Source organism: Triturus cristatus, chromosome 8 (genome assembly GCF_964204655.1).
Source record: "Triturus cristatus chromosome 8, aTriCri1.1, whole genome shotgun sequence".
Taxonomy (NCBI): Eukaryota; Metazoa; Chordata; class Amphibia; order Caudata; family Salamandridae; genus Triturus; species Triturus cristatus.
This window is the reverse complement of record NC_140591.1, coordinates 1,554,105,916-1,554,122,175: the sequence shown is the minus strand read 5'-3', so window position 1 is coordinate 1,554,122,175 and position 16,260 is coordinate 1,554,105,916. Positions and strand designations below refer to the sequence as shown.

The following is a 16,260-nucleotide window of genomic DNA, read 5'->3' as shown; positions in this document are numbered from 1 at the left end:
TTCTTTAGGAATTGTCATGCAATCTGGTGGTACATTTAGGTATCCAAACTCTGACTTTAGGAGCCAATTCGCTCGGTTGAGCCATTTGGGGGTTTGGATGTCTGATTTCTCCATGGTTCTGAGTAAGATGGTCTGAGGTGAAGCTTCTGCTGTGGAACTACTGAGCGTTCTAGAAGTGTGGTGAACCATGATTGACAGGTCCATGTAGGATCCACTAGAATAAGGGTGAGGGATGTTTTTCTGAGCCTTCGAACCAGAAATGGAAGAACAGGGAGAGGCAGAAAAGCGTAAGCAAATATCCCTGACCAATTCAACCATTTGGGCATTGCCTCTGGATAGGGGGTGTGGGAACCTGGAGGCGAAGTTTTGGCATGTTGAGTTCTATGCTGTTGCAAAAAGATGCATCCGTGGAAACCCACATTTGTGGAAGTATGGGAGGAGAAATTTGCAGTGGAGTTCCCACTCCTGGACTTGTTGCCACATCTGGTTGAGGAGGTCGGCAAATTCATTGTCCGTCCTTGGAATGGAAGGTGCTCTGCTAGAAATTGGATTTTGTGATGTATTGCCCAACGACAAATGGTCTGAGAGGTGTGTGATAACTGTAGAGAGTATGTCCCCCCTGTTTTTTCGCATAGTACATATCTGTCATATTGTCTGTCCGGACTAAGACAATTTTCCCTATCAGGTGAGGTAGAAATGGTTTGAGCACTAGGTGAACAGCTATAAGCTCTAGGTAGTTGATGTGGAGACTTTTGTATTTGGTGTCCCAGAGACCCTGAGCTGTTAGATGTTGTAGATGGGCACCCAATGCTGTGAGCACGACTTGTGGAACAGGGTCGATAAAAGGCCGCCCTTTTGACATGTTTTGGGTGTTCCACCACTGCAGAGAGCGATGGGTGCAGCGGTCTACCAACACTAGAATTTTTAGTTGACCCGGTGATTGATTCCATTGGTGTGCTAAGCATTCCTGTAGAAGACGCATGTTCAACCTTGCAATGCATGATGCCATCATCCCTAAAAGTTGCATGAAAGTTTTTACTGTTAGATATTGGTTGCTTTGGAATTGTAGTAGCAGTGTCTGAAGATTGTGAATTCTGTCTGCACTGGGATAGGCTAAACCTGTTTGAGTGTTTAGGATAGCTCCTAGATAGGGTTGCAGTTGTGTAGGTTGAAGATGGGATTTTTGCACATTGGTTGTGAATTCCAATTGATGAAGAAGATTTATTGTAATTTGAGTGTTGTAAACACTTGAGATGTGTGTTGGCCTTGATGAGCAGACCGTCCAGATATGGGAAGACACGATGAGCTGCTACTACTGCTCGACATTTGGTGAATACTCTGGTGCAGTAGTTACTCCAAATGGGAGCACTTTGAATCGATAAGTGTTTTCCTGCTAACACAAATCTGAGGTATTTGTGGTGTGCTGGATGAACAGAGATGTAAAAGTATGCATCCTTTAAGTCTAGTGCTGACAAAGTTGCTTTGGTACAAGAGGGGAAGCACTTGTTGAGGTGTGACCATATGGAAGTGTTCTGACAGCACGTATAAGTTCAGAGGCCTGAGATCTAATATTGGACATAAGAACCATCCTTGTTTGGGATAAGGAAGTAAAGTGAATAACCTCTGACCCTTGGTGTTGTACTGGAACTGATTCTATAGCTTCTTTTGTTGGAAGAGCTTGTACCTCTTGTTTGAGCAGTTGTTGGTGCTCTAGAGAGTTTGTGAATGTGAGGAGGAATATTGGGAGGATTGCTGGTGAGCGCAAGGTAATAGCCATGTTGGATATATGTATTACCATTTATAAAGCACTTGGTTACACCAAATGGTGTGTCCCCGCTCTAGGATTCTAACTCCCATCAGAAAAAGGGGTGAAAGGGGAGGCAGCACTAAGCCAGAAGCTAAGATAAATGGGACTCTAGAATGAGGTAGACTAAACAGTCCATATTTGAGTACGGAAAAGCAAGGTTTTGAGTCCCTTTTGGAAAATCCTTTCAGTTGTTTCTGATCTCAGATTCAGCGGCAAGGTATTCCGCCTTTTGCCCGCTAGATAATGTCCATCACCCATTTGTCTGCTGAGTAACTGCCAAATGGGGAAAAAAATGATGAAGTCTTCCCCTGACTTGTGTATGATGATCGAGGGAATTGTTAGGAAGTCACTGTTTGTTGGGAGATGGAGAGGTACATCTTGGGGTACCTCTACCTCTGCCTTTAAAATTGTTCCCTCTGTAACCGCCTTTGTAAAATCCTCTAGAGAGGGAGGATTGGTTTTGTGGTTTATAGGAAGATGTGTTTGCATCTGTGAAGGTATTTTTTGAGCCTCCCTATAAAACGAGTAGAAAAAATGAGCCTCTGTTAGAGAGTCACTGTAGTGCCCCCATAGATTTTGCTACTTCTGTAACTTTCTTCATTTTTTCAAGTGATTCATCCACTTGAGGACCAAAAAGATGTTCCTTGTCGAACGGGGCATTTAGTATTGTTTGTAGTTCTTCTGGTTTAAAACCAGAGATTTGTAACCATGCGTGTCTTCTGAGGAGAATACTAGTGTTATCTCCTCTAGCTGCAGTATCCGCAACATCTAACGCGCACTCATAAGAGGAATTGGAAATTAGTTTTGCTCCTGTACTAGTTCCTGCCCTCTTTTTCTGCGCCCCTCTGGGAAATATTGGAGTAGGTCTCCCATTTCGTCCCAGTGGGCCCTGTCATGTCTAGCCAAAAGAACGTGTGTACTGGCTATACGCCAGTGGTTGGCAGCTTGTGCAGCCAATCTTTTACTTGAGGCATCAATTAGTTTGGACTCTTTGTCCAGAGGTGGTGCATCCCCTGTAGTTTGTGAATGTTCTCTTTTACAAGCATTGAAGACAACCAAGGAATCTAAAGCAAGCTGGCCCTGAATAAAAATTGAGTCAGATAGTGGGGGTTTATATTTTTTATCCACCCTCACTGGATCCTTAAAAATGTCCTCAGCATGCCTCATCATACTTTTTAACATAGGTAATGATTGTGTTGTCCTATGTGTGGTCCCCAATGTTTCAAATAAGAAATCTTCTAAAGATTCCTTGTGTAACGTAACTCCATGGTATATAGCTGCCCTTTATTAACTCTTGGTATGATGTGTTGTCATCAGGGAGGTTTAACAGTGCATAGATCTGGGTAGATTTGTAGAAGGATCTAGATTGCTATCATCTCATGGATCTGGTGGTGGTTGTCCATAAGTGTCATCCCCATCCCCGGTATCAGGATCTGCACGTGGGGAGCCCTGTGGTGTGATGTCTAGAGGGTCTGATCGTGGTACAATTGGTACTGGTGGAGAGGTAGGAGAAATAGGGTGAAGAGGGCTATTAGCCATTTCCACCTTTTTAAAGAGGGATTTTATATCCAGTGTCCATCTTTCTCTTGAGAATGGTATCACTGGTTTTGCTGTAATATGTCCAGTGTATGGATTTATATACAGTTTTTTCTGCCTTGGATCCAGCTTTTGTTGCATGGTTTCCAAAATTGGCTCAAGAGGAGGCTTTCGAAGAGTAACTTTCTAGTTCGGTGCCGACATTTTTACGGTACCGAGCTGGATTTGTCTTTTTTATCTTTCGGAGCCGAAGCTTTACGTGCCGAAGTTGTGTTACCTCAACTCGAGCCTGGGCAGGAAGGCTTGACATGTGCCTTCGGTGACGAGCCGGAGGGCGGGGCGTTAGAAGCAGATTCTCTGTGCCCATCATGGCCAGATGGCAGTGGTGGCCCGAAAGCCTCATGTTTGATGGAAGCTGGTTTTGTGAGTAAAATAGCTTTTGTACTCATGGCACCTTGACTGGCTGGAACGTCCTGAGACTTCAGTTGTATTTCCAGCTCGGAATCTGAATCTTGGACGGAGAAGGCCTCTTCTTCCTCTGCTGCCAACGCTTCTATTTCTTCCTGTTCAATATTTTCTCCGAAGATAACGGGGTTCTCTTCGATGTTTTGTCACTGCATTTCTTTCCGTCGAGCCTGGCGGTCCCAGAGGGTCTTCTTCGAGTAGCATGAGCGACAGGCATTGCAATCTTCTTCCTTGTGCTCCGGAGACAGGGACTAGTTACAGACTTTGTGAAGGTTGGTGCGTGGATATTTAAAATGACACCCAGGGCAGAATTGAAACACAGTCCATTCCATCTGCAGATTTACTCTATGTTGGTCTCTTGAGTGGAATGAAAGAAACGAGCTAGGACTGAAGGACGCGGTTGAAGTTTTGTCTATCCAACTGTGATAGTTTTGTGATTGTCGACACACGGAGGATGGGAAAAGGCATTCAAAACTATACCTGCGAGGGTACAGTGGGTTGCAAACTGAAGGGATCCTGATGAATGGTCTCGGACCGGAGCACAGCAAACCACGTCCGAAACCGATGGTGGAAATAAAACAAGCTAACAATGGAGTCGATGCAAATGCGCACTATCACCAAAAGGAGGAGTCACCTTGCCTCATGACTGCAAAAGACTTCTAGGAAGAAAAACAACTTACAAGCATCCGGACCAAACATTAGATGGCAGGAGTATGCAAAGCATGTTTATCTACAGCACACATGCCTCAAACATTTTAATTGTTGTGAATTAGACGTTTGACCAACTTTTATAGATTTAATTGAAATATCAAATTAAACAGTAAATGAGGATTCTGCGATAGCTGCAGGTTCCAGCTCAGAACAAAACCATGCAGGAACCAGAACAGCAGAAAGTGAGGCTGTTACAGTAGGCAGACATAGGCTTTCTCTTGCTTTCATTCATATTTTTGCAGTTTTTAAAATTGTGCAATATTTTAAATATTCAACAATGGCACCTAGCAGAAACCAATGAAAGACACATAACGAATGCTGGAGTCCTATGGCCATGCAAATCTTGTTGAGAAAGTTTGATCATCAATCTTGATGCCAGCACAAAGCAAATATCTACCTTTTTCCCCTATTACAAAAGCATTCAAATCATAAGGTGTAACCAAAAGGCACAATATGTTATCTATTTCTATAATACAATTTAAATGCAGCATAACATCTTACAGTATTAAATGTGATGTCCCATCGTACATTATTAAATGTAGTCTACCATAAACGCAATATTAAATGTAGGCTACAACTATATAAGATACTAAATGGAGTCTACTTTCACACAATATTAAATGCAGTCTACCACCACACTATATTAAATGCAACCTAGCATTGCATGATATTAAATGCAGTCTATGATCACACTATATTAAATGCAGTCTGTAATCACACAATATTAAATTCAGTTTATCATCACACAATATTAAATGCAGTCTTCAAGAGAACAATAAAAAATACATTAGAAGGTCACACATTATTACATGCAAGCCTCCTAGTAGACATCAGATGTCTGAAAGGGTGAGTATATTCTATGCAGCAAAGATCAGAAAGGAAAATGGAAACCAAAGAAGACAAACAGACAAATGTTAGAGGCAAGCTTTTGAGATGCATGTGAGAACACCACACAGAAGAAAATGCTGCAGTACCCAATGCTCGGAGAGCGAGTGGGAATTCCAGAGGTGACGTCTGGTGGGGGCAGGTCAGGGATGGAGTCCATCAAATAGTAGGTGGTTGAGTGATGAAAATAGACAGGATGAGCGTGAGAAGCTGAAGCAGAGGGTGCAGAGGAGGAGGAAGAACAGGGTGAGGCGGAGGTGGAGGATGAAGTTGATGGGGTGGTCCCCGGAAGGTCAGAATTGAAAGACTGTCCATGAGAGAGGCTGCGCATTCGTCGGAGAGAGACTCTGGACGGCCGGTAATGGACCGGCGAGCCCTGCTCGCTCTGCCCTGGCATATAACTCTCTACCAACCTCTGAGATCCGAGGGCATGCTGCGGCTCCACGATGCGATGGCGAACCGCGCTGGACAGATTAGGAGCTGGAACGAGAGAGACAGAAACATTAGACACACACACAATACCGTAGAGAGATGTCCGTCCAAGAAATTTTACTTTGAGGATATACACAAGCGCTCACTCTCTCAGCTGGTCCTGAGATCACAGGTTTGTTTTGAAGTGGAAAGCACTGATGCTTGGTATACACAATGAATGGCACAGTTAATGCTACAAACTCGGTGCTGCATACTTAAGAATGTCATGTCACATGCACGGAGAGACGAATGTAGTTCCAGGCAGGAAGATTCATACCAAAGTTTGACGATAACCACTAAGTAAAAGTGTTCCATTGATGCTTGTTGAATGCAAATTTACCTTAAGTGGACTTCCTAAAATACAACATGGACTACCAGTCATGGACCCACGTGGGCATCTCTGCCATATACTTTATTAGTCAGGCTACTCTGATAAATGTGCAGTGATTTTCCACACACATTATCGTACTCCCGGTCCTGCCATTTAGTTAAGTATTTAAATGGGGCACTTTAATTGATTGCTAAAGGAACAGCTATATGTCCACAGTATCGTAGAGGTCGAACAGATTCCCTTTAAATGTATCTCATAGTTGACTATTTAAATGGGAACTCACAAAAAAAACTGTTCCCAATCTTTTTCAACACAGACTTTTTTCAAAGATTGTTGGTGCCAAGGTGGTTATACTTACCTTTGAGGTTTTAGGCAGTCGGTTTCTACATACCACCACGTTCCCTGCCACAGGCTCTCTGAAGTCATATCACATGGGATGAACTGTGCTCTCCTGAGGATGACCATGTCTAAGAACCCCGGTGAGCGTCAGGCAGGCACTCTTTTCCAGATAGACCTCGATGGAGGGGGATGCAGAGAGCATGGGAACATGGCTGTGAGCAGCAACAATTTACTAACAGAATAAATAGGAAACTATGCTGCTGGGAGGAAGGCATACAGTGTGTGTGGAGAGCAGAGATCTTTATGGACTTTAAACTTCAATGATAGCAATCTACTAAATTTGAGCAATACGCTAAAGAGAGATGTGCATTTAGATAATGGTTAAAAATGTGGGAGGAGGTAAACATCCCAAAAGGGGATCCAACTTTAAACACATTTTTAACTTCTTGGAAAATGCTAAATGAACCTTTATCCTTAACAGCAGGCAGTTGGGCAGTTTTCTGTCTTTTTGAATCCGCCCCATTGGTTTTCGGGTCATCTGCCTGGTTACGAAAACAAGTTAGCACGGTTTAATATCTCTGCAAGGACAAGTATCCTAAGGTTTTGCCTCATTGGCTAGGACAGTGTATACATGAAACTTACTCTCACCACGCAAGACAAAAAGTGTGCAAGCTTTAACCTCATTAGCTAACACAACCAGTATGGGAGGTTCAATGACACTGTTAAGGACAGCCAGTGTCAAGCCTCTTCATCACTGTCTTGGCAAACAGTATGCAAGGTATAACCTCACTGGTTACTACAACTAGCTTAGAAGCATCAACATCAATCGCAAGGTTAACTACTAAGGGCGATTTAACCTCGCATTCCGCCACGCAAATCTCGTACTGATTGCATCGTTATACTGCTATCTTCAGCATCCGCCTACTAGTGTGGCAAACGTGGTAATGTCACTGTCCACGCAGAGTGAGATTCAGAGCAGAGGAAAATTATGATTTGAGACTCATCTTAATGAAGGGCACCAACAAGTCCAGAAAAGCACTGTGAACTACCTTATATCCTTGCTTTGAAGTTTAAAACGAAACGCGTTTCAATGAAATGCCACTGATAAGTTCTTAAGATCAAGTAACATGAATACATGTATTGGGAAAAATTCCCTTTGACAGCTTTTATATAAGGTTCTAAGTCATCGCTTTATTTATTCACTCAGAGGTACTTGGGCTCCAAGGAGCTTGATTCATAATTTAACCTTATCAATAAAACCGAGTATTGAAAATCATCATGAAGTTTAACCTCAAGGTCTGAAACAACTAGTATGTGCGGTTCAACATAGAGTATGCAACGAGTATGTGATGCTTAACTTCCCGACCAACAGGAACTAGTGAGTCGTCATCTTTGGGTAAGACACTGCTACAGATCAAACTTATGCTATTAATGATTGAAAGTCACTGCCCAGAAGGTTTCAACGTTTGAGCCAGTGAAGTGCTATCGCCAGCTCCATGTTAGCAAATTCACTACACAAGGCAAAATATCATAGGAATGACATCGGAGAAGGTATCTTACTTGCAAGACCTGACTGCAAAGAGCCATCGGGGCACACCAGAACTTCTAGGTGAGTTCGGCTTGAAGACTAAGGCTCCAAAATTCACAGTTCCTGTACTACTGATGGGCTTCCATGCTTTGGTAAGTCTTCTGCATCTGTGGCCAGTCTGTGCCCGGGAGTGGAGCAAGCATCATGTCCTTGTGCAGCAGGACGACTGAGGGAGTCTCTGATGCATGAACATCAGTAGGAGCAAACAGGTAAAAAGTGGAACGTCCACAAGACCACTAATCGTAGGTGCAGCCAGCATGCCTGACAGATGAGGGAGGTAACCAGAGGTTGGATTCACCCTAGGAGATGTGACATCGAAGGCAGTTGCAAAGAGGCAGCAATGGAGTTATCTAGTCAAATTATCAACACCTGGACAGAGGGCATCTGCTGTTAGTGTTTTTGGCACCAGTATAATTATTTTCCTTCTGGGAAGGGTCTTCCTGGTGCTGCAGACTCAAGTTAGCATCAGATGTTTTCCACTCAATGAGTGCCGGGTTAATAAAAATGTTCCCAGAAATCTATGCCACAGTCACAGGACCAACAGGATGCTGAAGGGATCACCAAATAATACAGTTCGGAGAGCTTGATGCCCAACATCCTTATTCCAGCGGCGTATCAGTATTTCCCAGAATGTGATGCCTCATAAAAGAGATGTGGAATGAAGATAACCCTGCTGAGTAGCTGGGTTTGTCAACCAGCCAGAAAAAAAGATGAGCCACACGTGACGGGGCTCACACTAACCTAGTGCAATGAGCAGAGGTTGCAGACCAACCAGAGGGGACACTTACCAACACACCTGCATTGAGAAGAATTAGGCAACAGGTAACATTTGCCTCGCATAGAAAAAGGTAATGTACTCCGTATCCTCCTGTAAACTAACCACGCAGCAAGAAGCAACTGGCCCTTTGTCCCGGCTGATGAGGACTTATGACCATGCTTTTCAACCGGAACGTTTGGATCTCTTCTTGACCTTACCGGCTCTAGTGATGTTTACTGACTTGGCAGATTCTGTGGTTTAAATCATATTTAAAGAACTCTACCAAGTGACTGTGTTTTTAGTTAATACTTCACCAGAGACCCATGGTTAGATGTATTAGGACACCATTATAAAATTGCCCCATATCCCCAGAACAAAACACTTCCAGTTCTGGGATTTCCTTTCAGCAATTACTGTTTTCAACTAAAGGTGTCCTGGTGACATGGCGCCATCTCGTAGCCCCGCACTTCACCTTCTGCTGGAACGACCCTGCTGCTGAATTTTGAGCTCCTAGATCAATATTCTATGAACTGCTTTAAGTGTCAAGATAGCAAGATGTCACTGCTACAACCTGAGTATCTGTCGATTCGAAAAATACATTAAAAACAGACATCAGAGCAGCATTTGCAGTCTAACTGCTCATATGTACACCATAGTGCAACTAAAACAATACGACGTATATACCTGTGTTATACCACCAACAAAAAAGACCACCACATAAAGGTACGGAAAGTGTTGTAGAGCACACCAGGCTTCTTATTCACGTCAGACCCGTATCAGGCGTTAGTAACAGGTGCCCACACCTCCCTTCAACTACTGTGGATTAGGTGTTTTATTGTGAAACAAGTAGTAAGAAGTTGGAAAGTAGGGTGAATTTTAGTGAACAAAACTGACGGAAAATTAAAATAATAGAGAAGGGGAAGAAAAACCCAGTAATGGAAGATGATCAAACCGGGATATTTGCAGAGGGAATGGTTCTCCGAGAAGGCAGGCAGCCGGTCACTGACCCTGTGCCCCATCAGCAAAGCGGCATCTGGTTCCAGCCAATCAAAAGGAGGGAGAAACAAAAGTTTGTTGATTGCAACACCAAGTTTCATTGCATCATCAGCGCTCGCCACTTACATGCGAAACAATGATGTAAAGACTGAACTTATGCTTGGCGCGTCCTGGGACGGGGAGCTCAGTGTATAAACATTTGAAGTCCATAATGCATGTGGACCGTGCCGACACAGGTCCCTACTTACCCAGAAAAACAACTGTCTGCATTTAATCATTGAGTAAGCAGAAATAAACCAGTTAAAAGACTCTGTAATTCAATTTTAAGAGAAAATTCACAGCATAAATTAAGAAGAAGGCATAAGGAATGAAGAAAATACCACATGGAACATAAAAGGAATAAAAACTAAAGTGCAACATTAATAGTAGGGTGAATCAGTAACAGATATGAAGTGGGAGACAGGGCTGCAAAACTACCAGTGAGGTAAACAAGCAGAAAAGTGAAGGTAGAGGAATGAGCAGAGAAGGGAGTAAAATGGGCAAGTGGGAAAAGAATAACCGAGATAAACCAGAAGGAACGGATTCCAAACATACAGGGAACAGGAAGTGGAAAAAAAGAATCCACCTGGTTCTACGGCTCACTGTCAAATGTATTGCGTAAAAAGGTGCATATCATGGCAGTTCATTTAACAAGAAAAAAAGAGGTCTCTCAAATTTCGATGACAACTGGTTTCAAGATAAACTATCTAAGCCAATGCCACCAAGCGGATAGTCAGCCCAAATGGAGGCCATGGCTCTGAGATCTGATTGGTTCACTTCCCTGAGGCAACTAGGTGACGTAATAGCTGGCTTACAGATGGGGTGGCAAGTGGTGCACATGGCAGGTCCTGTGTAAGGAGCTAAGTCTCAGAAATCTAATGTTACAGCCATTATCCAGTCGAATGTCTTAAGCAGTGGGACCATTGTATTTTTATTCCACGCATTGAGTAAAATCCCAAGGGGCAGAAATGTGAAAGGTGATGGTTACAAAGCCATGGGAAGCACTGGGGAAAGACCGAGAACCCTTAGGGGGCATGAAGAGGGGGAGGGAGACGGCGAGCACAGATGGAGACTAAAGTGGGCAAGAGACAGAAAAATAAAACACTGCCAACTAATGGGCAAGGGCATGGGACAAGTAGCAGTAACAAGTAAAAGTAACTAGAGGACAAAGAATCACTGCATAGAAAACTGGATTAACACGAGAGAATGGGGAGGTTTTCATAAGTGCCTGATCCACAGGAGAACGTAGTGCTGGGAAACTGCCTACTTAATGGCAAGTGAATGGTGTGCATCGTACTGTACTGTAGCGAACTCACTAGTGCCTGGAAACAGACAGCTGAGGCTAAAAATTGACTGTTCACAGTTGTGAATAGTAGAACAAACCTATGTTTCCAGCATACGGTTAGCCATTTCTTCCATAGCACCTAAGCTGACCATATGAACTTTCTTGCTATTTAGTTCAGACGCACAGATGACGCACTGGAAAAACATATTGTAAAAGTCACACGCTGATCACATTATAATCTAAAGGCAGCCAGAGGGATTCGCTTTAGCATCAATTCCACCATTAGAGGTACAATTCAACACAATTATAAGGCCAGAATGATGCAAAACGGAATCTTTGACATTAAAAAAGAAATGCTCAATTCTATTGATTAAAAAGTGAAAAAAATCATGCTTGATTAGAACAATATAACTTGAAGAAAATTAAGATGATTGGCGGGATAAGAGAAAAAGAAAACATAAGACCCAGGTTTCAGGCTATACTTAGTTCAAAAGGCAAAAATGCGGCAAAACTTAATTTCATTTCAATATGTCTTAACAACAGTTCACACAAAATGGCTGAAGAGTTTCATCAAAATATGAATTTGTGGCGTGGGGTGGTCAGAACTTAGTGGAAACCTCAACTGCGCAGCACTTTGGTGGGTAAGGAATATGCTACTTACCAGTATGCATCTGTTCTTGGCATGTAGAGCTGCAGATCTACACACTATGCATAGATCACCATCTGGTGTTGGGTCCAGATGTTTGCACTTGTTTTTGTCCTGGAAAGTCTTTGGAAGTCACGAGGTAGGTGACTCCTCCTTAGGATCATAGTGCGCATGGGCATCGGCTCCATCCTCCGATTGTTTTTCACCAGCAGGGAAATGATGGAACTTTGTAAGAAACAGGAAGATGCCCTTGTATACTGTATCTAAATAAGATAATATTGGAACAGATAAAGGAAACCAGGGAGGTAGGTCGGCGTGTGTAGATCTGCAGCTCTACATGCCAAGAACAGATGCATACTGGTAAGTAGCATATTCCGTTCGAGGCATATGAGCTGCAGATTACACACTATGCATAGATTGTATAGCAGTCCCATTCCTTAGCGGCGGCCACCAGTATCTGTTGCAGTAGTATGAAATAGAGTTTTGAGTACAGCTTGGCCCACATTGGCTTGTTGTTTTGATTGCACATATACACAATAGTGTTTTGTGAAGGTATGCGGTTATGTTATGTTATGTTAAAATAAACTTATATAGCGCACAGCTACTCTAAAAGAGTGTCCCGGCGCTTTCCACAGGCGGCTCCGTGTGTAATAACATAACAAGAAAAGAAAACTAATACTGAAAAGAAGAAAAAGAAAGAACCCCGCAAAGAAAACAGTTAAACATTAAAAAGCCAAGTCTTCAGGCTCTTCCTGAATTGAAGCAGATTCGAGGTGCTGCGTAGCGCCAATGGCAGAGAGTTCCACAACTGGGGTGCCTTAAAGCTGAAGGAACGGCCCCCAGTCCGCGCCTTCCGCACACGTGGCACCACGGCAGTAAAAAGAGATTCGGACCGCAGTGAGCGGGCAGGACGATAGAGGTTCAGTCTACGCCGTAGGTACCCAGCCCCTGAGCCAAACAAGGCTTTATGCATCAACGTAAGGGATTTGAACATAATCCGCTTACGGATAGGCAGCCAATGAAGCCTCTGCAACAGCCCAGAGGCTCGTGACCGCCTATGCAGGCCAAAGATGGCACGGGCAGCAGAGTTTTGTGCCACCTGCAGGCGTTGGACCAGGTAGTCCGGGAGGCCAAGAAAGAGGGCATTGGCATAGTCGAGCCGGGACCCGATGAGCGCCTGCACTGTAATCCGCCTATGCTCCGCAGAAAGCAGTGGAAGAAACTTGCGGAGCATCTTCAGAATACCAAAGCAGGTTCCGGCCAGACCCAAGATGTGCGCTCTCAATGATAACTTATTATCAAGTTTGACGCCAAGATTTTTAGCGACCGCAGATGATTGTATCGGAGGGCTCATTTCAGATGGCCACCATTGCCGCCACTCAGGGTCGGTGACACAGCCGAAAAATAGGACCTCCGACTTACTGGAGTTGGCCTTCAGGTTGTTATGATGGAACCAATCGAATACCCTGCCCAAACAACCCCGAATACTCTCTCCATCAAATGGTTGGTCTTTACCACAAGTGAAGAGGAGTTGCGTGTCGTCGGCGTAGGACACGATCTGGGCCCCGAAAGCCTCCACCGCCGCCGCCAGACCATTTAGCTGCTTTGCAGATGTCATCTAATGGAATGTTACCTAAAAATGCCATAGAAGCCCCTATTTTTCTTTTTGAGTGGGCTCTAGGAGGAACAGTTAAAGTACGTTTGGCTTTGTGGTAGCAAATTTGTATGCATTTAACAATCCATCTGGCTATCCCGGACTTGGATATGGGATTGTCTTTGTGTGGTGGTGAGAAAGAAACGAAAAGTTGTTTGGTTTTTCGAAAAGGTTGTGTTCTTTCAATGTAATGGAGCAATGCTCTTTTAACATCTAAAGTATGAAGAGCTCTTTCTGCGACTGTGTGTGGTTGCGAGAAGAATACGGGCAACTCCATAGATTAAGGTGGAAGGGGGAAATGACTTTAGGGAGGAATTTAGGATTAGTGCTGAGAACCACCTTATTGTGATGGATTTGTAAGAATGGTTCCTGAATAGTTGAGGCTTGTAGCTCACTAACTCTTCTTAGAGAAGTTATGGCCACTAGGAAAGCAACCTTCCATGTTAAGAATTGTAGCTCACATTTATGTAGAGGTTTAAAGGGAGGTCCCATTAGATGTGTTAGAACGATATTTAAATTCCACACAGGTGAGGGTGGAACTCTGGGAGGAATTATCCTTTTGAGTCCTTCCATAAAGGCTTTGATGGCAGGTACTCTGAATAGTGATAAATGTTGTCTATTTTGTAGATAGGCTGCTATGGCAGCAAGGTGTAGCGGAATAGACGTATAGGCTAAGTTGCACCTTTGTAGGTGTAGTAGGTAGGTTATGATGCGTTGGATAGACACACCTAGGGGATTGATGCTATTGTTATGACAATATATTACAAATCGTTTCCACTTGGCTGCGTAGCAAGCTCCAGTGGTAGGGCGTCTAGCCTCCTTAATGACGTTCATACAGTCAGGAGGAAGGTTAAGGTAACCGAATTCTAAGGTTTCAGGAGCCAGATCGCAAGGTTGAGCTGAGCTGGGTCCGGGTGTCTGATCTCTCCACGGTTCTGGGTTAAGAGGCGTGGTGAGAGGTGTAGTCTTTGGTGCGGAACTACTGACAGTTTTAGCAATGTGGTGTACCACGGCTGTCTGGCCCAAGTTGGAGCAACTAGAATGAGTCAGTGAGTGTTGCCGTAGTTTGCGCACCACCAGCGCGGTATGAGTGGGAGAGGTGGAAAGGCGTACGCAAATCTGCCTGACCAGTTCATCCATATCGCATTGCCTTTGGACAATGGGTGTGGGTATCTGGCGGCGAAGCTTGGGCATTTGGCATTTTCGTGGGTGGCGAAGAGGTCTATCTGTGGTTGCCCTCACATTTGAAAGTATGGTTAAAGAACTTGTGGATGGAGTTCCCACTCGTGGATCTGTTGTGTTTGACGACTTAACAGATCGACTATGGTGCTTTGAACTCCTGGGACATGTTGGGCTAGGAGAAATATGTTCTGAGGTATAGCTCACCTCCATATGTTCTGTGCTAGCTGGGAGAGCTTCAGAGAGTGTGTCCTGCCTTGTTTTTGGATGTAGTACATGGCTGTCATGTTGTCCGTGCGGACTAGGACAGTCTTGCCTGATATTTGTTTTTGAAATGCTTTTAAGGCTATTAAAATGGCCAGTAATTCCAGGTAATTGATGTGGAATAACTTTTGTTGAGGTGTCCACCTGCCTTGCATGGTGTGATGTAATAGGTGAGCTCCCCAGCCGGAGAGCGATGCGTCCGCTGTCATGACAATCTGAGGAACTGGCTCTAGGAACGGTCGCCCTTTGGAAAGGTTTTTGGTGTTCCACCACTGCAGAGAGCGATGAGTGTGACCGTCTACCAACACCAGATCTGTTAGCTGACCTTGAGCTTGGTTCCATTGGCGTGCTAAGGACTCTTGTATGGGACGCATCTGGAGTCTTGCGTGAGGCACTATGAATATGCAAGACGCCATCATCCCTATGAGCTACATGAACACTCGAGCTGGAAGAGAGTGATGCGGCTGAAATTTGGGTAGGAGAGCGAGAATGCTTACTATCCTGGCTGGATTGGGATAGGCTAGCGCTTCTGAGGCATCTATTGTGGCGCCGAGGTACTGTTGCGTGTGAGAGAGTTGCAGATGAGACTTGGTGTGGTTTATTGTGAACCCCATGTCGTGGAGTAATTGGATAGTAGCATGAGTGTGATGAACACACTGGGTGTACGAGCTGGCTTTTATGAGCCAGTCGTCGAGGTATGGGAAGACGTGAATGTGTTGTCTTCTTAGATGGGCTGCGACTACTGCTGGGCACTTTATGAATACCCGTGGTGCTGTTGTGACTCCGAAAGGGAGTACCTTGAATTGATAGTGCTGCCCGTCCACTACAAACCGGAAATATTTTCTGTGAGCAGCGTGTATGGGAATATGGAAATAGGTTTCCTTGAGATCTAAGGTGGCTAGGAAGTCACCCTGTGAAAGTAGAGTGAGGACTTGCTGAAGTGTGACCATGTGTAAGTGGTCTGATTGTATGTATAGGTTTAGTGGCCTGAGGTCTAGAATAGGTCTCCGAGAGCCATCTTTCTTTGGTATGAAAAAATACAGGGAGGAAACTCCCATGTTTTGTTGGTGCAGGGTAACTAGTTCTATTGCACTTTTTTGTAGTAAGGAAATTACCTCTTGTTTCAGGAGTGACAAATGTTCTGCTGACATTGGACGCTGTTTGGGTGGAATGCTTGGGGGGGTAGAGGTAAGTTCAAGACAGTAACCTGATTGCACTATTTGTCGCACCCACCTGTCTGTGGTGATGTTGGTCCAGACAGGAAGGAACTGCTGTAGTCCTACTCCGACAGGAGTGGAATGGTCCGG

At 44.2% G+C, this 16,260-nt stretch overlaps 1 protein-coding gene across 6 annotated transcripts in view; it reads right to left on the bottom strand.

The window, feature by feature from the left end:
* The window catches only part of STIM1 (stromal interaction molecule 1), a 458,800-nt gene that overhangs the window by 36,007 nt on the left and 406,533 nt on the right, over positions 1-16,260 (bottom strand). For 2 of the 6 annotated variants that reach the window (XM_085623469.1, XM_085623468.1), the window contains one exon: positions 5,494-5,884. In XM_085623469.1, the coding sequence (XP_085479595.1) occupies positions 5,494-5,884 (391 nt within the window). Of the gene's footprint in view, positions 1-5,493; positions 5,885-9,842; positions 9,924-16,260 lie in introns of all 6 variants that reach the window. The other 4 variants (XM_085623472.1, XM_085623471.1, XM_085623467.1 and 1 more) reach the window with 3 other exon arrangements.